At 37.0% G+C, this 24,490-nt stretch overlaps 1 protein-coding gene across 8 annotated transcripts in view; it reads left to right on the forward strand.

The window, feature by feature from the left end:
* Window positions 1–24,490, forward strand: part of raskol (Ras GTPase-activating protein raskol) — a 407,687-nt gene that overhangs the window by 337,668 nt on the left and 45,529 nt on the right. For 2 of the 8 annotated variants that reach the window (XM_065231350.1, XM_065231351.1), the window contains exon 2: window positions 7,756–8,778. The exons of the other annotated variants lie outside the window; for them this stretch is intronic. In XM_065231350.1, coding sequence (XP_065087422.1) covers window positions 7,878–8,778 — 901 coding nt within the window. In that variant the 5' untranslated portion in view covers window positions 7,756–7,877. The remainder of the gene's footprint in view (window positions 1–7,755; window positions 8,779–24,490) is intronic. 8 annotated transcript variants of the gene reach the window in all.

Below are 24,490 nucleotides of genomic sequence, written 5' to 3' on the forward strand. Positions count from 1 at the left end.
TTGTTCGGGTTCCTAAATATTACCCATCGGGGATCTTTTCTCATTTTCCAAGATCATGGAGTAAGCATGGAATGGGCGCTACTGCAGTGAATCATCGATCGTTCCTTTTTCCGAAACGTCACATTCCAACCGGTACGACGTCATCCATGGCGGCAGGGATTGGTCACGTTTCTCGGTACACGGGACGGTCAATCCCTTACACAATCCATCTCATCTCGTGACTTGACTTTGTTTACTCCCATTCTCAAACTGATATCATCTCTAATAATTAGTTTGTCGTCGATTGAGAAAGGGACGACGCACGCTTCTTCGGTGTCAATTAGTACCTAGAGGGAAGGTCGCCGCGTGTTCAACGCGTTTTTCGTAGCTTCGATTGCGTCGCAGAGGGAAATTGAGTGTAACTCAAATGGGAACCGTACCGGACGATGGTTCACGTAAGAAATGAGGGTGCGTGTTGAAAATTGAGCTTATATGTCACTAAGCAGCACCTTGGAGGAGGCCTCATTTTGGGGGGAAAAATGAGACTTTGTTAAACGATGGAAGTCATTAAGTGGTCGTGTACATAATGATCACTGTTTCCTCAATTGGATGTGTTTTAAGTTTTGCTTTGCTGTGGTGAGAAAATGTTGAAGATTTGTGTCTTCCGATGGGATTCCCTGTATAAGCTAAGGTTACTACAGTGAAGCCATTTTCAAATCACTTTGAAGTGATAGTCCACAGAGTCTCCGCATAATACCTTATGTAAAATTGGCTTCAACGGCAGTAGTGGCACAAACAACATCAACACGTGGGGAGTAGGATCCATATGGAAAAGAAATCAAATCCAAATGACGGACACGGACCTGGTATTCTTGAGAAGCTTTCTCATATGGTCGGATACAGTAGTGCTACGTTTTGATGCATTCCAATTTTTTGCTGTCGGAATCATAAATTTAGAAATCAAGACTTCGAGGGTGGCTTTCATGATATTTTACGATAGATCCAGTCAACTGCGGGACGAAATGGGTGTGGATGAAACATCTGGTTTGCTTTAGAAATACGTCTAAAAATCTTTGACAGTAGATTCAATGACCTTCGAAAATTTAACCAGCGGACGTAAGAGGCAATTTACTTTGGTAAATTTTGGAACACGCCTCAAAGTAAATTGCCCCTTACTGTAGATAATTTCAGATGATCTTGATAAAAAAAAATAGATCATGAGGCGTTAGAAATAGAAGCTTAGCTATAAGGCTGCACACTAAAAAAATCTGAATTTTACTGGTGATGTAAACATCCATGCATGCAAACATTCACGCATGTAAACTTCCTTTTCACGTAAACTAGCAGCTTGCAAGAAATGTTGCAAACAAAGGTGGAAAGTTGCATACAATATATGGAATATTGCATGACATGTCTCATAAATTTACATGATTTATAATGTAAATTTGTATGATTTATGACGCTCCATTTATGTGCATCATAGTAACGGAAATTTACACTACTTTTTTTTAGCTGTGTGTCCACGAGACAGTTGCGATCAGCTGACTTTTTTGTTTACCAAGAACTTTTGTCAGATCACAGTAGAACTGGCAGTTTATTCTCATATGAATTTCTGCTTTGTTTATGTTTACATTCAGCACCAACACCAGATCACTCACACACTCAAGATTTCTAGCTGTCAGTTCCACTGAGAAAAGTCTCTTGGATCACCTTATTCTGGACACATTCTTGTTCTTCAACACTTTCGAAGTCAACAACCAGAAGTAATACCATTTTGCACAGGCAAAATTTACGAAGGCCCTCCGAGGAAGAGCGTTGAACTTTTTTGGATACGCTATGAAGCCTTCTATACTTTTCCGCAAAGTCCACAGGACATTATCTGGGCCAGAGAAACTAGGTTTGATGACATGTCTTCATTTTGAAGGCATTTGAAATTCTGTGAAGATTGCTTTTCTTGATTTATGAAGATGTTTGAAGACATCCTGAAACAAAAGACGAATTCCGAAAGTTTTTTTTTTTATTTTAGGCAGATTTGTGAAAATTTTAGCTACAGAAGCTTCTTTTTCAAAATGTTGCTTACGAATAATGTATCCAAAATCAGTTTTGTTTCAGAATAATACCTGATCAACCTGAATATCCAAAGGACCTTACTGAAATCTTCGATTAGCTGTAAAATACTTCCTGGGGACGAAATCTGAGCGATATGAATGTTTAAATAGTTGAAGATTTTCACAGTCTGGAAAATATATCCAAAGGATTTAACTGATATCTTCGAAGATCTTCTAAATATTTTTTTCAACCTGCCGGAAGCATATCTGAGAAATGACTTTTTATTTTTTGAACAACTTCACAATAAAACTTGGTCAACCTAAGGTCTAAAAAATATGCAAAGAACTGCATTAATATCTTATTGAAAATCCGTGAATATCAACAAACTTCTATTAAATTCTACAAAGTTTCCTGAACTTCTACAAAGGTTTCTGTGATTCTTCAAAGCTTCTTATAATTAAAATCAGATCTATAAACTCAAACAAAGCTCCCTGAACTTCTTTCAAATTCACTGAATATATCCAAAGGTTCCTGAGCCTCTTTGAAGTTCCCTGAAATTTTGGGAAGATTCATGAACTCCTGGGAAGTTCCCTGTACTTCTAAGGTTTTTCAAAAGCTTATACAAACTTCAACTTAATGTATACGAAGTTTGCTGATCTTATACGAATTTCCTATAACTCAGACAATGTTCCCTGAATTGGCGACGGCCCCCCCGGCGCACTGTGGGCAACGCTCCGGGATTGTATACAATTGTGTTGACATCTTGAACAATGTTTCATGGCTTAGTTAGTGCTAAAATTTGGTAGGTAACAACAGTTAAAATTCTGGCCGCAAAGATGGCGCATCAATACAAACTTTTTTAATTCGAAAAATTGTTTTTGTTTAAATAAAATATATTGATTGATTGTAATCCAAATATCTCAAATACACTTCAATATACCTTTCAGATATTTTAAGGAATTAAAGTCTATTTGATGTATATTTTGAATAATTGATGACATTTTGCGTGCACTTGCGCATTTTGAGAAAATTAATTTCGAAAATCATGATTTTTTTTTCAAATTTCATGTGATATATATACATATAGGGGAATTTACGTATTCTCGGCAACCTAAGCAGCGACCTTCTTTCTATAGCCTTTTTCTCTAAGGAACGCACACATATGCAGTATTGGTTTGTTTACAATCTTTTGCTGCCAGCTGCTCTAACAATTTCAGTCGAAAGAATTGTCAAAAACTGTTTTGAAACGCTTTTACAAAGCTCCAATCTTCTCTAGTGAGAGCTAGTATTGTCGGCAACCAGTTTTTCTTCGGCAACCGTTCCATTCAAACTGCATGTAAATCTGCTGTTCTATTATCGGCAACTCGAAATCAGCTACAATTGGTAGTGCGTGTGTTGCATTTCAAGAAAACCTTGCTAGATTGCTTTTTCTCAGTGGTTAAAATATAGCCAAATTGAAGCTGAAAGCATAAAGAATCGTTTGCATGCATTCAGCGAAGCGTTTTCGTAAGAAAATCCAGTGAAAATAATGTTTCAATTTGGGTTGCCGAAAATAGTCTGTCATGCCAAAGCCGTCATTTCCCCTATATATATATTTTTTTTTCAGCACTCTAAAAATAATATAATGCTTTAGAAAAGATTGAGTTAATCAGTACCAATTAACGAAAAATAATAAAACGTTAATAATAAGCTTATGAATGAATTTATAAAATACAATACTGAAAAGGAGGATTTCAGATAATTTTACTTCGTATACCTCCGTTGTAATGATCTACAGCTTTTGTGTTCTTGGCAACCTTACATAAAAGTTTACGTTCTACAACTTTGCTCAAGGCAGCAAACCTCCAGCTAGTGAAATAAAATAGTTTGTATAGTTGCTCCATCATTATAGCAAATACTGTTCATCAAATTAGGACTACAATACTAAGCAGGAGGCGAACCAGCCTCAGGCTGAAAGCCTCCTTAATAAAGATAAATCAATCAATCAATCAATACTAAGCAAAGACACTTCAGCAAATGTCATCTCAATTGGTTACAATTCTAGAGCGTAATTATTTTTTTCTTGTAAGTTTTCGTTTCTGGCCCATTGTTCGGAGTAGTGGTTAGCATTCATATCTCTCACGTTGAAGTCACGAGTTCAAATCTGACTCCCGAGTTAGATTTCCCCTGAACTTCTTTCAAGTTCCAGAAATTTTTTGTCAAGCTCCCTTAATTTGACTAAAATTTTGCAATATTCGTGAACTTCTCCAAACTTCCGGGATGATCCTGAATCATTACTACTAATTTTCCGGAAACAAAGTTCCTAAACCTAACAGGAAGTTCATTGAGTATTTTTGTAAAAAGTTCTCTTGCTAACTGCTACATTAATTGATAGGAATATCCTTGAAATTCTAAGAAGTTTGTTGAATTCTACGATATTTCCTGAATTTCTACGTAATTTCCAGAACTTTTCCAAATTTTGCCGAGCTTCCTGAAATTTTACAAAAAAATCCCTGTACTTCTTTGTTACGTTATTTGCTGCACTCCTACAAAGTCCCTCAAACATTTAAAAATTTCGTTAACCTTCTTCGAATTTCCCTGAAGTTCTGCAAAGCTTCCCGAATTTCTACGGAAATTCATGAACTATTCCAAGCCCATTAAACTTTGACGAAACGCCCTGTAGTTTAATGAAAGTCCCGGACCTTTAATGAAGTTTCGTGAAATTAGACAAAGTTTCATTAACTTCTGCGAAGTTTTCCCGAATTTTTAGAAAGCTTTCTGAATACCTACGAAGTTCTCTGCAACTCTTCGATGTTCCCAGAAGATCTATTAAGTTTTTAAAATTTCTATGATGTCTCCTACAAAGTCTAAAATCTGCAAAGTCTGAAAAGTTTTACTAAGTCCAATGAAACTTCAACGAAATTCCGCGAGTTTCTAAAAAATTCGCCAAATTTCTCTAAAATTCACTAAATGTTAACAAAGTTTGATGAAATTCCACAACATTTTCTGAAATTTCAAAAAAAATTGTAGAATTTTATCAAACTTTGTAAAGAATTAACGAACTTTAGTAAAATTTAACGAATTTTGTATCTGCATATCTACGAAAGTCACTGAAGTTCGATAAGTTTCTACAAAGTTTGCTGAGCTTTTACAAAGTTTGCTGAGCTTTTACAAAGTTTGCTGCACTTCTATACAGTTTTCAGAACTTCTGCGCAATTTCCTGAACTTCTACGAAGTATTCTAAAGCTCTACGAAGTTGCCTGAAAATCTCTAAAAAAAATCTTGAAATTCTACAACGTTTCCTGAACATTTACCAAGTTCTCTGATATCAAATCAATGCATTAGGTACCATTGATCAATTCTCTTCATCGACTTTCCCTTTCGGTAGTAATTTGGGTACTGAACCGTTTCTTATCGCGCTGAATCTCTGAAAAACATGGCCACGAGGATGCAAAGAGACAGCCGACGAAGATAATCTGTAAATGGTATTTAGAACCTAATGTATTGTTCAGCTTGAAAGTATGTTATCTGACCTGGACCTGGAATCCCTGCCTGGATTATTCTTGAAAATACTTCGTGTTTACTTTTGACCTTTTCCAAGAGATCCTGTAAACTTATCCCTAGGGTTCCTTCAGTTTTTGATTAAGCTTTTGAATTTATCTAGGCAGTTCTCTGAGCATTTCCTGAGGTTCACCACAATTGCCTTCGAGGCGAGTTAAATAGAACTACGAATAATATTCGGGAATTCTTGCAGAGTGGATCCTGAAGACTTTTGGAACGTCTCCATAACGATTAAAAAAAAATTCAAATATCAAATGCTTTGATGTGTGATGGGCTTGCTTCTGTGACCTGTGTATTTTTCATCTGAAATGTTTGTACTTGCTTGAGAAGAACAGTTTTCCGATTTGTTAGAATACTTGAACTTGCATTAAATTTCCTTTGGACCTGTCTTCAATATTCTGTGGATTTTTCGAAAAGGTCATCTGACCTTGCTCACCTAGTCCTCTTAAGTTATTGTTGAATAGGTCGTGCCTAAGTTATTTTTGAATATAACGCTCTCAAAGATATTATAAACTAGGTAATTGGGCTTTTGGCTAGGCTAGCTACAGCGCTTACCCTGGCCATATTCTGCTAGTTCTAGGCCTCTGTAGATATTTAATATATTTTGAACTTACCTCTAAGTTTTATTACGATTCCCGCCATTATCCTCTGAATTTAACTTTAGGTTTATTTATACAGTTATTTGGAGTTGTCTTTTAAGTGTTCGAAATTCACTGTTGAAGATGCAGCGAGGGACCTGAAGATTTCTGTAAGTTATTCAGAACGTATCAGAGACAAATTCAATGGCCTACGATGTCAAATCGGATTCCTTCGACCTTCTTTTTTGGATTTTCTATTAACCTTTTCCTTGTCAGAAAACTTGCTTATGAAGTAGTGGAATGGTAAATGTCTCTATGTGTTCCATTAGAACTGAGCTTCCTGTAGGTGTCCCTTAAAACTACCCTAAAGGGCCTCTTGTTTCTCAAACTGGCTTCAACTGAGCTTGGTCTCGAAGTACACTTTCGGTCAATGGTATTATTGAGATACATAGAACATGTCCTTGAGGTCCACTGGAGTTGCTCTGGTAGACCTTAGAACTAGTCCCTTAAAAAAAATCGATGCTTTCCCTTAAGTCCTTTGAACGTGTGTATGACTTTTAGTTATCATTGGGTGGAGTTCGGAATTGCTGAATGAAAATAGATACGTTTGCATACGTTTTATCAGAAGCCGTGGCACAGAAAGTATGTCTAAACGAGGGACATCCACAGCCCATAGCAAGTTTTACATAGTTTATAGCATTCTTAAAGAGTAAACAATTAAAACCCGCCTTCATAGTTGTCGTAGTACTCATAACAATACCATAATTGATACTTACTAGGGTATAAAACATCATGACTGCGAAACATTCAAGTTTTAATCCAGCACAGAAACTGTAACTGCGTGTAAACTTGTTTTTCTTTTCACGCATACTACCAATTTGCAGGAAAGCATGCTTAACACTGATATTTGATATATTTCATGAAATGTCTTATAAATCTACTCGGTCTATAACTTAAACTTGTATGATATATGGACGCCTGATTTATGTCCATCATATTTAACAGAAATTTACTATATTTGCTCGAACTGTAAGCTTGCCACGCTCTGAAATGATGGCTTGCATGGTTCATAAAACGCACCCGTCACTGTACCGTTTGACACTAGCTGATGACGATGCCATGTCATTTCATTCTCATCTGTTCCTAATAAAGAAAAGATTACATCGTAGTTTGATGAACTGCAAAACTACAAGCCTGTTGCCAAAAACAAAACACTACTGTAATTCCATTCTTGCTTTGAATGTTGATTGTATTTCCATAGTATGGTGTGCGCAGATCATATAGCATAATGCAGCAACAAGTAACGAAGAGTACGAAGCGGTCATAAAAGTCCCTAAGTCGTAAAATTGTAAGTCGAGAAAATCTCTCGACATACAATTTTACGATGCCTTCATGGGATCCAAAATTAGAAACATATCGTATAGCTGAGAACGGAAAATACTGTTTGAAATTGAGACAAACGATTGCCATCAAATAAGGCATCATGGAACTAACCATAGCCATCAACTAAATAGGAATTCCCAGCATGCATTCTCTAAGGACCGTTGATACTGACTTCGCTCGTATAGGATTAAAATTGTTCAGTGATTAATCGTTAGTTTTATTGAAGGTGTTACAATCTAAACATTCAGCCCATGCTTCCGACAATGGAAGTCAGATATGTTGAATGCCGTGAAGTATAATTAAAGAAGAATTTTAGTGCTCCGTTGTCAGTGCAACCCCTTAGTCAAGATGCTGCAAGCAGCAGAAACATCGTTCGGCTCGACCGAATCCTCCCGAAGGCGATCGACCTTCTACGTACCTTTAACTGCGGATAGCTCGTGCCATGAAGCCGCTTCCGACGAACCTCCAGCAGTGGCTTCATTCACATCGGGCTCCAAACCGGACGAGTACACCAAACGCTCTCTGGAGCGTATCTACAATCCTGATCTCAGTGCCTGCAGTTTCGAGTGGAGCCTGGATGACTCCCTAAGCTCCACCAACTCCAACATGCTCGTCAGTTGCGAGCGCGACAACAAACTAAAACGTTACGGCATTGTTCTAAATGCCAGTGTAAATATCGACGACGACGAGACCACGTGCCATCAGAAGCAGAGCAACACATCGACCCCCATTCGGTTGATGAAATCACGCAGCCGGAACAATATCCTCAATCTTCCGGAGAAACCTTCTCTGGTGCCGTCGCCCTCGAAGGAAAAGTCCAAAACTTTGCCTCAGAATCTATCTCCGGCGAGCACATTCCCGCCGAAAAGTTCCTTCCTACTAAAGTCCACACCGAAGATTTCGCTCAACTATTCTTCGGAAGCTGGCATTGGAGGAGCCAACAGTTCGGTTCACTCTGCCGATCCTTCATCCTCGTCGCACTCTGTGCTCAGCCCAAAAAAGTCTCTTAGTTTTATAAGGCGGACACATTCCACTAAGCTCTCGCGTAGCAACTCCTTTCTCAAGAGCCTAACCTCAAAATGTGTAGACCAGAATGATAATCTAAACCTGCTGAAAATAGAAGTAAAGGAACTGGATTTTCCTCGGTTGGAAAAATTTATTCGAGCCGGAGATAAAGCCGATGAAATGGTCCACGATTTATTCCTGCGCAGCAAAGACGACAAAGAGGAGGAAACCGCTGTTCATTCCGGTGAGTATTCAACCTTGACTTTCATTAACGGATTTTATAGAGCCACCTTCTTCTGGTGATAAAGTTTCCGGCCCGGGTTCGGTGACTCAGTCTATCATTACTAATCAGCGCAGTTGATTGCGCTTTCACACGCTAGATGACGTCACTTGGCGCAGGGGGTTTTGCCACCACGTGTGTGTATGTGTGTGTTTGTATGTGTCAATGAACCGAAAGAAGCTTTCCTGATCGAAGTTGGCTTTCATCGGACAGAAATCATAAAATTTATTGGCTACCGGAGACACGAAGAAGGTGTACCGATGTTCATCAAGAAGTGCTCATCCATGCATGCGCGGTGTTTACACCCGTCAGACTACATGCTCTTTTTGGCTGGCTTCGGCCGCGCCGTCGAGTGGAAAATTGCTGGTGTTGTTTTGTTTTGTTTTGCACGATATGCCTTTATGCCCATGTACGTAGTAAGTGTGTGTGTGTGTGCGCGCCTGAGAGTGAGTATCTTCAACAAAGTCACGCCATGCCGGCTGGACACAATCAACAGGGTTGGCATTATGGTAGCCACTCGTACGGTCATTACGGGTAATTTAAAATATATTCAAAGCCATTTGCCATATTAATATTATTGTAATAAAGTTTTTAGTTATGAATCTTCCTGCTGCCACTGCTGATTTTTTTTGGTGATAATTGAAAGAATCATATATTAGGGTAAATGACCTATTATGGACTCCCTAGTAGCTGTTTTTTTTCCATATGCACTAAATTAACGAACTTTCAATTATTCAGAGTTGGTTGGAAATGCTAACATGAAGCTTTAGTGTGATGATTTATTAGCTAGAGAATGATCTTTAGAAGAGGGTAGGTGGATAGTTCCGTTAGTATCCACCTACCCTCTTCTAAAGATCATTCTCTAGCTAATAAATCATCACACTAAAGCTTCATGTTAGCATTTCCAACCAACTCTGAAAATCGTTAACTTCGCGTATGAAGTAACATAAAAACACTTTGAATGTTTCAATTATTGTTTCAGATTTTGCTTTCAATTCGATTAAAGTTCATTCTTTAATTAGTAAGACTTGTATGAAATAAGTAAATAATTATTAAATTTTCCCTTGAAAATCTAATTTAAATCGATAACCTTTTATTTTACCATCAAAAATAGGCAAAAATACCTCATATTTCGTTAAAATGGCATTTAAAACTAATGGTCCACTACAGGGAACTTTCACAATGTATGCCCTTATTTGAACACTGATATATTTTCCAACGTGTTTTACGATGGAATTTACCACCTCCAATAAAAAAAAAATCTATTTATCTCATACATTAAGCAGCAATCGAATTCTCCAATCATCGAAGAGAAAACAAAACCTGATTTGTTTTGTTGAATACAATCCTAAAGCCATATTTCTGACTTTTGACCAGTTCCAGGGCAAATAGCAAAAACACCCTTTTTAATTCCTTCACCTCAGATTTCATAATTGTTTGTTATGAGAAATCATTCACATTTTTGCAAAAATTCGGCCATTTTGGATCTTGTATTTTTTTCTTCTTCGTAATATCGTCTTTGAAATTTTTAAAAAAATTGTAGCACGAAAACATAACTTCTGATCGTTAGTTATTGTTATTGAGAAAAGTATAGTCTTCCTAAGAAGAATAAACATGTTATTTTTTGTTGTTGTAATTTTGAGTAAATATTCTACTAAAATATTTCAAAAGTTATATCTCCATTTTTTTTTTTAAACGTGCAAACTTTTTACATGTGGACACTTGAAGTTAGTTAAAAATCGTGGAACGTCGACTATTAGTCATATTTTTAAACTCAGAGTGAGCGCTCACGAATCGTATAATTGCTAATTGTGACGCTCTGAAAGCAATATTGACAGGTTTTATGAGTCCAAAACATACTGTACAACTTCTTTTCGTAACTTACAAGTACTAATTTTCATAATAACATCCAATGATTTCATAATTCAAAGAGAAAAAAAATCATGGAATATGAGGGGAAGCAACCCTGTCCCTAATCACTGATTTCTCGTGAATAAAACAAACAAACTATACCTACTGCACGGGAACAAATCAAAAATACGAAATGAGAAAAATGACTCATGATTTCATGAACATAGTGTATTATCATGTTATGATAATACACCATGAATAATATTCATGATATCATGAGCTTTGTTTGCGTAAAGCATTTTTTTTTCTTCCTTTATTTAGGAGATTTTTAGCCGGCTAGTTCCGTTTTGCGTAATGCACCCATGATTCCCGAAATCATGAATCATCCGAGTTTAAATCATGAACTTAATTCAAAAAACTAAAAGTTGTTTTTAAACTAAAAGATATAAAAAATTAAAATAAAGCAACAGACTGGATTCGAACCAAGACTTTGACGATCATTAAACCCATAAATTGACCACTAGACTATCAGTACTTGTAGTGCGGTGAACACGGTTTTCCAGGTAACGCTTGAAACGGTCATGAATCCGTTGCATTATGAAACCATGATTTTCCATAACGAAATCATGAATCATTGTTATAATTTCGTGGGATGGCAAGTTTTTTTTGATTTCATGATTTTTTTTTTTTCATGAAAATGAAATCGGATTTTTTCCCGTGTTCTAGAGGAATCACACCTGATCGTGAAGTTAGTTTGCGATATTGAGCTTTTATTCGCGAGAATTCAACGATTTTAGTAATTGCTTACAAAAACAGTTACGGCAAAATCTCAAATCAGTCCGAAGTTATATTTTTTATGCTTTGCATTTTTCCGTGATAAATTACATTTAGCCGTATTAACATTTGTATTGTTATTTTGATTAAGAACGTATTCAGGGTATCATTCAAACCATTTGTGAAATAGTTGTATCATTTGGGTTATCGTTCGGGTATGGTGATTTTTTATTAGCAAGGTCATTAAAAACATGATTTCGATCAACAACCCTCGTAAAAACTCAAAATTTATTAATTAAAACGTGACCAATTTTTGACCGAATCCCACATAGTTCCAACAACCCACTATCTACTTTACGTTCGATTGGCGGAAAAATGTCTGACCCGTATTCGTAACGCTAAGTAATGACTAAAACCCTGGCTCTGACAAAAAAATGATGCCACTGCATACCACACCTTCTCGGTTGAGTGAGTTCGAAATAATTCCTTGCAGTTTTTTGCTTATTTGACACTTTTGACATTAGTTCGTCTCGGTCGTGTACGCAACGGAAGTAGGCGGCAGGTGTCCGGCGGGAAACAAGCTACCGGTCTCTATTCTCTCTTTGTCTCCACGACTGTTTACTCTGTTTGTTGTGTACGTTATCAATCAGATAAAGATTTCATTTTTTTTTCTCCCTAATCTCTTGCCTCTCAAGTGGCAGTACTTACTTTTTATCAATGAGTAGAATGGCGTACTCGGCTCACCTTCCACAGAATGGTGTTCTCTGAGTCATGCTGATAAAGAACACCTTGTGTCCGTAAAATAAATCTGCATGGCAAGTCATCGGGAAGCATCCTCTTGAGCTTCGATTCAAGGAAATGAAAACGCTAAATCATCAATTTTTATGATGCGAACTCACTCTAGCTGCGCAGTAAGTTTGAGCAACTAATTTGATTTGTTTCTGAGGAAACAGTTTATGACTTGATTTTGAGATTATGACCATCTGAAGATTACATACCGAACGACTTCTCTAACCATACAGGTAGAACCGGATGCTGGGTCCAAGTTCCGGTCCGGTCCCCTGGTGTTGATTGTTCGTTTTTTATGTTTCGGTAGACACACAAAAGAGAATCGACCTGCCGGAAGTGAAATACACACTGTTCTTGGTTCTATTGAGTTGAGAGTGCCATCCGCATTACAGGCTGCTCGTGGGTTAAAAGGAACTGAAAAATTGCTTTGAAGAATTCCTTTCCTGTCATTTACGTCGCTTCGGAAGAGGGAACGGCAAGTTCGTACCTCTTGAATTATTCGGAGTGGAAGAAAATGCGCTGATGTGTGGACATTCAAGCGTGAAATTGAGATTTTTTTCCTCTATAAGGTAAAGTGATAATCTCATCATTCGGACTGTATGGGTTTCGTCTCAGTCACCAGACACAGTCAAACCGTAAAAACTGTACATTATTATTGTCATCATTTGCTTTATGCATCCATATCTTCCATTTACCAAAGCTTTTCACGATTTAGCAATAAAATATTCAATTTCTAATCTAAACATTAACTAGTCATACCTTAAAACCGGATCAGCAGTTCAATCTCTACAGTCACTACACGATTGGTAATTAAAATTTTATCGCATGTTTCAGCTCCTCTGTGAAACGAGTACACAGAAAAAAAATCAATCGACTTCATGGGAACAAACTGAAGAGTCAGCTTTTGAGTGGAGTGGTCTATTATGATGGTTGAACACCACACATCGTGAAGTTGCCCCACCGCAGGCCCATGACTAACCGACCCGAATGCAATCGCTCTGCTGTTGCTGCTGAGTCTGAGTTCACCACCAGCGGACGACGGCAGATGATTGGCGGACGATTGGACTTATGAGATAATCGATGTGTCGTATGACACTGAGCGTAATTAAAGGGAAACGGATTTTCTCACGCCACCATCATCGGTGTTGTGTAGCTTGTTATGAAAAGAGAATTTCTTTGAAAACCAATGCTTCAGCGCGATCCAAACATTCGTTGGTCTTGGAACCATTTATTGAATTTTGATTTTAAAGTTTCAACAAATTTAGTTTGGTGTTCTGGAGGACAAAATTTTCGGACAATATGAGCGTTTTTGTGAAAGAAACTGTAACTAGACCATCCGCGCACAAATTCGTCGTCGACCTTGTCCACCATGTTTCTTTTATCTGACTGGTGATCGCTTTACCCGTTACCTTCAGCATCCCCTTCGGACGAGTGGGGACAGTTGGGAAAGTTGACGTCTTTTGGAACAAACTGGTCTCCTTTGACGTAAAACATCCTTCAACTGTAATAACAGACTGGTCAGAACTTCAAGAAGGCCTCCGAAGATCGAATGACTGGAAAGTGGCAAAATTTGCTTCTGGTGACTTTGCAGCTGCGTAGTTCCACGCCAAATGACTAATCGGATAAACTCGACCAGCGCTGCCATTTATACAGATTTATCTGTATTATACAGATTTTTTAATCTTAATACAGACCCGATACAGAATACAGATTTATCACAGATTTTTAAATTACAATACAGATTTATACAGATTTTTATAAAATGCTTGAGAAAAAAAAAATCAAAATTTATAAAAACAAAATAACTTGCTCGATTTTATCAGAATATTAAAATATCAAATAGTAATGAACTCGTGCACTTTTTTGCATTTAAAACTGCTTATCAGGAAGATAATGAATAGAAACTAAAATCTCCATACATTTTCAAACGGCTTCATATAACTCTTATAAATAAGTACGGACGATATCACAAATGGCGCAATTATATCCCGTATGGTTAGTACGATAGCCCGAATAGGTGGTTAAGCACTTTTTATGGTTATTTTGTATGCACTGTATTTGTAAAACAACAAAACATGATTAATTAAGAAAAAAAATCGTCAATTAGCAAATCAAAGTTGGCACTCGTGGAGAATAGAAGAACTATAACAGTGATGATGGTTTCAAAATTTTCCACGGGGAAGTATACGAATGCAATCTTAAAATGCTTTTATTTTGCAAATGGAACATTTTATTTAAATCTGGTTGCTACTACAGTGGTAGAAAAGCTCAAATCTATGTGTACACCTAAAAATCTGAAAAGAAATTAATTTTTCTGTATTATTTGTCTATTGAGTAGTCCTTAAGTTTTCTAGTAACATAGCATCAACCAGATTTAAATAAAATGCTCCATTTGCAAAATAAAAGCATTTTAAGATTGCACTCGTATACCTCACCGTGTAAAATTTTGAAACCATCATCACTCTCATAGTTCTTCTATTTTCCACGAGTGCCAACTTTGATTTGCCAATACAGAAAATACAGATTTTTTAATAGAGTGGATACAGATTTTTTATAAAACCACCTGGCAGCTCTGAACTCGACCTTCGTCACTTTGCAGGAAACTTCATATAATTGTTTGTTATGGGCTATTATTCAGAATTTTGCAAAAATTCGCCATTTTGGATCTTGTATTTTTTTTCAAAATGGTGCCTTTGCATTTTTTTATTTTGTAGCACGAGAAAACGCAACTGATCGAAGCGAAAAAAATATACACGGAAACTTTTTTAACAATTAACAATCATAAAAAGTGTTAAAACTCATGAAAATTTCTGAATTGTTTTCTGTGCAAAACTTAAATAAAAAAGCTTGCATTAAAAAAGTTTAAATTATCACCAACAGTTGATATTCTACGATGTTTCGGAAATTTTCAAGTTTCCATGGTTTTACTCCAAAAGTTTTAATTTTTCATGAGAAAACATTATAAATACTGAATGTATACTTTTTAGGATATTTGGGTTTAAACACTTTTTTGCAATTTTTACTCAAAATAACTAAAACAGAATCAACGTGTATATTTTTCCAGAAATACTAATATGAAGAAAATGAAAAATAATAAGACCACTTGAACCACTTGCGGATAACAATTAACTTTTGCTTTAATGATGATTTTGATTTATTATATAAAATGAATAACTGGCTTGAGCTGTTTTAAAAGACTGCGGTAATAATCTCCATATTCTACAAAAGGTTCTCATGACCCCTTTAAGAGTGACATTTAATTCATGAAGTTATATTACGCTCTGCTGGAAATCAGCTATAGGTCCAATTTGATTTTTAATTGCTTGACAGCAACTTCTATAAATTAGCTTGTTGATGTTTTGTTCTACAAAAACTATAACAGCAATGAGCCAGACTGTTTTTTTGCGTAGGACTACGTCTGTGATTTCTATTTGGCGGTACACTTCGTGAAAACCGAAAATGGAACATGTAACAAAATTATGAAAGATTTTGAACGTTAATAACTCAGCTGCCCCTGGACCAATTTCAATAATTTTATCACCAATCAATCAGAAATTTTTCTACAAATCTAAGACTTTATCACTTTTCAGAATGCCTATTGAAAATTGAACGAATGTTGCTATGATAATTAAAATTATCACCGATTGCCTGTGAAAAGCACTTTCCCTAACACAGACTTCAAAATAATTGAATTCCATCCGGTCTCACCGCGTGTGGTGAGTGGTGGTGTTCTCCATTTATACAACTAAAGGTTCCCCGCAAGCAACTAGCTATCAAGGTTGCCCACAACCGCTGATCGAATTCAGTTCCAATCACCGTGTGTGGTGGTGTCCGGTCGTCGGCATCAGCAGCAGCAGCAGTGCTTTCGGCAAGTGGCATTGACATTGTTCTCCAGTACACAACGAATGGATAAACTTACTTTAACGGTTTTTTTCCATTCCTTTATTTAACGTCGGTCTCTGATCCGCAATCTAGTGCCAATCACCGACGGAGATCGATTGCCATCCATTGACGGCAATCGAATGTGCAGGAAGGCAGCTTCCACACCTGCGTAGGATATCGCACCCATGCAAACACACATGGGCCGGAGGAAGACGTGACCAGAGATTTTTATGCCTCAGAAAATTCCCACCGACCTCGGCTGGGATTGAACCCAGACCCATTAGGGTGAGAAAGTAGTCACGCTTACCACTACACCACCGGCGCCGGCTTTTACAGTTTTAAATACCTGCATAAAACAAAACTATTAAAACAAACTAGCAAGAAAATGGCTAGTAGGAACAATTGTAGTGGATGCGCCGTAACACCATAGATTGAGTAAAAATCAGCACGAAGTTGAGTAATGGACCACTTTGTCAAGCAGTTTTGGCGTGACTACCAGCGATTTTACAAAACTGCACCAACAATTTACTATTTGTTATTGAACCGCTGCTTTTCTCATGGTTCTAGAAGAAACAAGCTCAAAATATTGTTTTATTTCGAAGTTCGAGTGGTAGTAAACGTCATTTTAACTGCTCGCATGAAGTGGTTAATTGTCACTCATATTCGAGAAAATTTAAGCGAAAGTGAAGTGAGTATATAAGGTATTCAAAATTGAGTCAGATTTTACGGATGGTTATGCAAAGTCAACTTTTGTCTATAGTTTCCGATGTGTTGTGAGCTTGCGTTGTGCTCAGTTGCGCAGTTTTTCTTATAAATATATATGTTTGGCCTGTTTAGAAGTTTCGTCATTTTTATGCTCTTCCTCGGTTTCTAAAACTTCTATGGTGAATTTCTATCCATTTTGCGCTTTGTAGTTTTTTTTTCTTTTTTTAGTATTTAGACAATATTTGCGGGATTGATTGCTTTTTCTTTTGGTATTTTAAGGTAATTTGTCTTCTAAAAATGTAATAATGCTATCCGATTGCTGAAACAAGAGGAAAACTCGATTGCAGAGCCTAAAACTTTGATATTATCATCAATTCTGCAAAAGGCAATAATCTTCCATCGATCTGAATGAAAAAAAGCAACATAGACCGTTCCATAACGGTATATTTGTGTAAAACAAAAATAATCATTTCGCATTTGATGCTCAAAATCATCCCCATCAAGATGATTATGAATATTAGGTACTGCTGCGTGACGTCACAAATGAACTCAGTGTTAATCGGCTGAACCTTTTTGACAGTTCAGTGGTACTGTTTACAAGCACTTAGTCGTTTTTTCGAAAAATATATATTTTTTAATTTCCGAATTTTAACTTGAAAATTTTCGAGGAAAAGGATGTTGCTCGTGGACATTGCAAAAGTGTGCTTTACATCTCACTGCAATCTGAAAAAATATCAAAAAATCTACCCAAGAAAAAACTTTAAAACAGATTGAATTCAAAAGACAAGCTAGCTAAAGTACACTCATCAAAATTGATAGGATCTGCATAATTGGCCAAATGTTATAAATCTACCTGCATTGGCTGTGGCAAATGCAAAATAAAAACAAATCTAATCATGTGGAAATATTTGCTACTGAGTGAACCATTCACCGCATTTCATAGTCGTTTCACAATAACAAAGACGCTTCAGCCAGTACATTCGAAAGGCCTTCAAAAGGGACCATGCGAGTTGGCCTAAAGATAGCTATTATGCAGATCAAGGAGCACCTATAAACTACGAATAATAAGTGGCGTGCATTCCAGGGCATACTCTTGAGACCGTTTTTTCTCCTTATTCTGTTGTAGGTACTATGCGGCATTAGGAGCAAAACAAAAAAAAAGCAAGACCATGCTGTCAAGAGTGTAAAACCGTCATAAATCTAGACAGAGCATTAGCCAGCGGCGAGTTGCTAGATGGTAAGGTAGGATGGTGTCAAACGCACCCCTGGGGCAAATGGGTGAATTTACCGAGCAGCACTGGTAGTTCAGCTATAGCATTCTGGCAAATAAAATCCCAGAATTACCAGTAATGGGAAAGCAACGAAAAACGGAGCGTGGTCATTTTATCCCAGGGGTGCATTATGGACTGTTCTCCCCTTGTAGGTACGGACCGCTTTCTTCGTTGATCTATACATGCCTACTGCAGAATGCGCAAAAACCACACTGCATAGTAAGCATACATTTTCAACCGCTACGATAGAAGTTACTATGGCAGTAACAGTAGAACCGGCATTCTTAAACGCTACGTACCTACCGTTTATAGGGGCAACATTGTTCAAATTTACTATTTTTATTAACCTTCATCCATCCGGGAATGTGATAGAATTCGATTTTTCATACGTATGTTGATTTATTAAAATTGTTCGTAATATTGAACAAATTGCAAATCAAACAAAGAAAAACAGTCAATCTCACACGTCAATTTACGGTAATAATAAACAGATAACCTTCAAGCGAGGAAGAATGTGCTGAAAACCTACACGACTTAGCAAAACTGTGCGGTTCAGCGTTCTGGCTTATCTCGTGTGTGCGAGGAGTTTATGTTTCATTCTCTATGGGCCCTTGTGGTCGTAGTTCCTCTTGGTATTGCCCCGTCGTTGCTTTTGAAGGAACTACTGCGAAGAAAATCAACTCACGATCGAGGAATTTAATTTATGGACTTAGCGAAAAACAACGCCAACAATGAGACCGCACTTCGTTCGAATCGAAGAGAAGTCGACTTCAAATCCCGGCGATAGAGTTCCACATGTGCAGAGCACATTTAAATGTACGATCATAAATAAAAGATCTTTCATCGTGTAGTACATAAGCATGAAGCAGAAGCAGTAGCGGCGGAGCTCTTTCTCTCCGCGGCGCGAGTCACAGTAAAGGAGGTCCGAGTTGAGCTAGGTTTGAACCAGCTCAATTGAGATAAAGAATTTAATGATAGCCTTCTACTGCGGCGCAAAAACTGCCGAGAGTGCCTTTTGAATCGACGTCATTTTTTGCATCTCATGCAGACCTACTGTCTAGGCCGCAAAACTACGATGCCAGTGCTTCTGGGCTACAATCATGAGCTATTCAACTCGAGCTATTGTGTTATGAAATGTGCGGCAAGAATTCTCCGGTTGGGAGTGACGTTTTGGATGGAGGCGTAGTTGTCGTTAGGAAATCAGTTGAACAACAGAAATTAATTCATGGCTTTCAGATCATAACTTTAGTGGATTCCCGGTTGAATAGATTTTTTTCTCTTCAGTTAGCCAGTTCCTTCGTCGTCCGTGCGGAATTGGGTTATCGGTGTTTAATCTTCTTTATGTGTATTTGTAGGTACACTATTCTACTGACGCAGAATGCTGCCCCATTAATACGGTTAACTCACGGTCATCTAACCGAGAATTCAAATTGAAAACTGCACATCTGCTGTTGCCCTCACATCGAGTCGTTCTGTATATGCCGTTCAAAATATAAAAAGGGGGCAGTTTCATTGCATCCCAGAATGGGGCAATCGTTAGCTGATAAGCACGATCCAATTCGTCGCAGTTGCGTCCGGAATTTGACTGAAAGCTTGCCCGGTAATTGCTGTGGATACAGGTTTACTATGTCCGACGAGCAAATGACTTCAAAAGAGTCACGGTAATTGGGTAAACGTTCCAGGCTTTATTGTCTCGCCCGTTTTAAAGTAGATTTACGACCTACAAAGCACTTTCGTGTGGTTTTATTTGTCGTTTGGTCGGTTTTCTTTTGCCATTGCGTGATGAATTGGACAAGCGTAAATGACCTTACAAATGGTAACCTATATTTGAGGCTAAACCAAAAGTAGTTGGTTCATATAATGAAAGCTGCACTTTTTTGTGTCTGAGAATTGAGTTGAAGATGAGTCTATCCATACCTATGAAGATACTATTTTGATCCGTCTAAATTTAATATTGCTTAGATATTGATCAAGAGTTTGCTGTCTTTTATACCAAAGATGACTTGTTGCAAGATATTTCGTTTTATCAATTGATGGACATTTGGGTGCTTCATTTTGATTAAATTGTTTGCAATCATTTCAGTCACTTCTTAGTTCCATTTATAACGAACAAATAATTAAACGAACACAAAAAGTGGAAGTGAGCTAAATGAGTGTGCGAATGAGTGATAAAGAGAACTACTTATCCAAAGCTTACTCCAGTAGCTACAAACTTTTACCAATGTCGGAGTGAACTCAATAGTTATCGTTGGCCTAAGGTAAATAACGTTTCGCCGCTGTCGTCGACTAGAATCAAAGCCTTCGACGAAGATGATATGTTGCTGAAAATCCCAAAATGATACGTAACTGGAGCTGTTTTTGTCCAATATGCATTGCCGATGATGTAGGATTGGGCGATCTTCAGAGAAAGATCGATCTTGACGTATCGATCTTATATTTTTATTATATAAAAAATCGATCTTTGATAGATCGATCTTATGGTTTTTATTTCAATTGACCTTTCTGACGTTTATAACTCGGACACTTGCATAATCCCAAGTGCTTAGTTTGCTATCCTTACTTTTGCTCTAGCCAAAAATGTTGGTTTGTTATTGTTATCCTCACTTTCGGACTATGTATACGCTTGTTTACGTTGGAACCCCAAGAAATTCAATCAATTATTCTTTTATTTCATTAAATGTTATCGTAACGGTAAGAAGCAATGAGCACAGGAGAGAGGTAGCGAAAACCTTAAAATTTTGCTGAATTCATAAATATCACAAACGCAAATAGTGACGCCATTGTAGGGAGCAATGCTGATGTCAATTTACCTCGCAGTCTGGTGTGAGAGTAAATCGTTTTTTCAATGTAAATACAATTACAAAATTTAACACCTATTGCTTTTTGAAGATTGAAAATATCGAAACAAGAGATCGATTTTTTCGATCTTTTCGTGGACAAAGAATCGATCCGAAAAATCGGAAATCGTGATGAAAAAGATCGATCTTCCAAAGATCGATCCAAGATCGCCCAATCCTACGATGATGTGACATGTGACTCGTGCCGGTGTTAAGGACAGTGTCTGTTTTTCTCATTTACCCTCACACGCAATGACTATCGGTTCTACCCAGTGTAGGTGAATTGCGGTTATTTGAAAATCTCCCTTGTCAACGTACGAGTGAAATGAACAAATGGGTTCATTATCCATCGACGAATACGCGTTTGTTGATATTCATCAACGCTTGAGTTTCCAACCCAAAATTGTCAAAACTGGAAACGATCTTCAAAAGCAATAAAAATCAAATTAATTTTGCCATAAATGATTATTTTGAATATTAAAGATTGCAGAGCCCAAAACTTCGATATTATCATCAATTCAGCAAAAGGCAAAAATCTTCCATCGATCTGAATGAAAAAAAGCAACATAGAACGTTCCACAACGGTATATTTGCGTAAAACAAAAATAATCATTTCGCATTCGATACTCAATATCACCCCATCAAGATGATTATGAATATTGATATGACAACAGAATAGGCGATAATGAATATGCATCTTTGAATGAACAAAAACAATTGTTGACTTCGAAACTCAGCGGTTGCCTTGATCAAGAGCATGTTAACATGTCAAAATTCAAATTCATACAGGTAGTTGGTTTATCCTTCAAGGTTGCCTTCATTTTCAGCTTATTTGAGTGTAGAAGAAATGACTTTTATCAGCACTGGTTAAGGATATTACAACAAATTCTGTCGGTGCGTATAACTTCAAATCAATGAAATGTATTGTGCTTTCATGAATGAGGTATGTTTATATTGGATTTGTTTTCAAAATAAATTGCAGTGGTTGCAAACATGCCGTGACTCCGAGATAAGAGTGGTGAACTGGCAGAAAGGTGTTCGCTGCCGTAAATTCATGAACCATACTGTTATCCAGAGCTATGAAGTCTGAGTCGGATGTATTTTTGAGCATAAGGAATCGGAGTCGGAGTAGAAGAAAAAGTACCGTCTCGAACTCCGACTTTTATGAAAAATAATTTTAAAGTAGAGCATCCAAAAATGTGGTCTAGGTGCTACCTTTGTATTTGAAAACTATCATGAACCGTACCTGTTGATTTCGATCTAACAAACCTCTTCATTACACCTTTTTTTTGTTTTCGCTGGCGCTGACTTCATCTGTTTTTCGTATATTTTTTAATTGTACCAAATCAAACCAATATTACTTTTCGCGTGTGGATAAGTGTAAATTAAGATCTATCACGTCTTAAGCAGTTTTTTTTTAGTGATATTGTAATTAACGTGAAAAATCTGGGACAAGAATTTGTTCGAGTAGCTGTGTTGCTGTGATGTCGCGTCGGTCGGTTTTTTATTTTGCTTGTTTTTGGTGCTTTGCCTCCCTTCCAAGAAGAGTTTTACCAGGTATTTTTTTTTCTTTGTGCTGGCGTTCTGCCTTCCAAGCAAAAATTCGGTGCAAAAGAAAAACTTCGAATGTGATTCAAAATGTCGTGTTGCGTTGTAAAAACAACGCGGAAATTTTTTTCGATTACCGCGATTACCGGTCCTTTTTCAGCGCCAGAATTTGGTGAGATCCATCTGATTTATAATCAATCATAAATGCACATTTCCATATATTACTAAATACGCGCCAGATTTCGAAACATCACATTTCGAAATCTGGAAGTTTGTTTACAGTACCATTATTCATTTGATAACGGTAGTGTTTACATACGGGGCTTATTGTATGTGAAAGTAACCTCGGAATGGACGTGAATTACCAGGCATTCTGATATGGGTTGCTGAATCTGCAGTAGAGCTATCGCTTTCTAACTCCCGGACTAAACTTGCTTTAAATTATTACATCAAGGATTGTTGTAAGCAAATTTCTTCCATAATACCACTGCCGGCCAGTGGGGGTTAGATTGAATACACACACACACACACACAACAAACCTCTTCATTACACCTTTATGGTTTCGAAATTTGAAATCTTTTATTTTTTTTAATGCAAATATTGCAGAACTATAACTATTTTACGGAGTTGGTGGAAAATGCTAACATGAAGCTTTAGTGTGATAATTTATTAGCTAGAGAATGATCTTTAGAAGAGAGTAGATGGATAGATCCGTCAGAGTACGGCAGTATGAGTATTGAATAGAAGTTGAAAATGAGCGACAGTTTTTTTTTAAGTTAGACGCACATCTTTTGCCTAACCCGTACGATGTACGCGGAGGTTAGGCAAAAGATGTGCGTCTAACTTAAAAAAAAAACTGTCGCATTAATGGCCCTTCGCTCATTTTCAACTTCTATTCAATTTTCATACTGCCGTACTCTAACGGAACTATCCACCTACTCTCTTCTTAAGATCATTCTCTAGCTAATAAATTATCACACTAAAGCTTCATGTTAGCATTTCCAACCAACTCTGAAAATCGCTAACTTCGCGTATGAAGTAACATAAAAAAACACTTTGAACTATTTTACGTTTTACAGGCTCAAAGTTACAGTTAATGTGATTATGTATCAGCACTTTTTGGTGCAATAAGAAAGTGGGTCAACAATATAATCTCGAAGAAATTGAATAAAAATAATTAGATTTGTAAAACAAATTTCCTGATTTTTTTTATTTGATATGATAATTTAGGCAGAAAAGTGTCAAAGTGATGGGAAGTTTTGAAAAAAAAAAAAAATATGACATTTAATAATTATAATAAGAATTCAAAATCATTGACAACTTCCGTTAGTTCTGATTTAAATCCAGCGTTCATTGCAAGTTGCTTTTGTAAACAGTTGTTTTCTTGTTAAATTTGATTAAAAGTTCAGCTTTGGAGAGAGGATTCGCGTGGAAACTTATGTTTATAACGCCACCGGACGCTGATCTTGAGTGGATTTGGTGAGTGCGTTCCAGTTGAGGGGTGTTCTTATGATTGTTTTTCCATTGCTGATAATGTCCGTTTACTAAGTTTAGTATGATGCTCGGTTTGCGGTAGGATGCGAGCGTTAAGATTTTGTTTGTGTTTTAGCACGATTCGTTTTGAGGGAGAGAATGAATGTCAACTCTATACTTTCATCTCCTCATCTATCGTATAAAATGTCCACTTAATGTCTAATATTTGACGTTAAGCATCTTCAACTATGTAGTTAGTTTAACTACCATAGAGTATGGTTTTAAGCTTATTTCAATAACACTGTAAATTTTAGGCAGCACAGTAACCAGGGTGATCCCTAATCCACAAAAATAGGGAAATAACCGGGAATTTTATTGAAACCTTAGAATATGTTTTTATAGCTATATTAGCAAGTATAGCAGCTATAAAACTAGTAATCCCCTAATTGGCCACACTGCCGTTAGTTTAATTGTTGTTCTCAATGCCTAATCTAGTTCGGAATTCTAGTCACATCACTTATGAAGTTCTATTCTACATTTTTTTT

This window comes from Ochlerotatus camptorhynchus, unplaced genomic scaffold (genome assembly GCF_037179485.1).
Source record: "Ochlerotatus camptorhynchus isolate MF236.1 unplaced genomic scaffold, CSIRO-AGI_Acam_v1.1 ptg000351l, whole genome shotgun sequence".
In the NCBI taxonomy this organism is placed as follows: Eukaryota; Metazoa; Arthropoda; class Insecta; order Diptera; family Culicidae; genus Ochlerotatus; species Ochlerotatus camptorhynchus.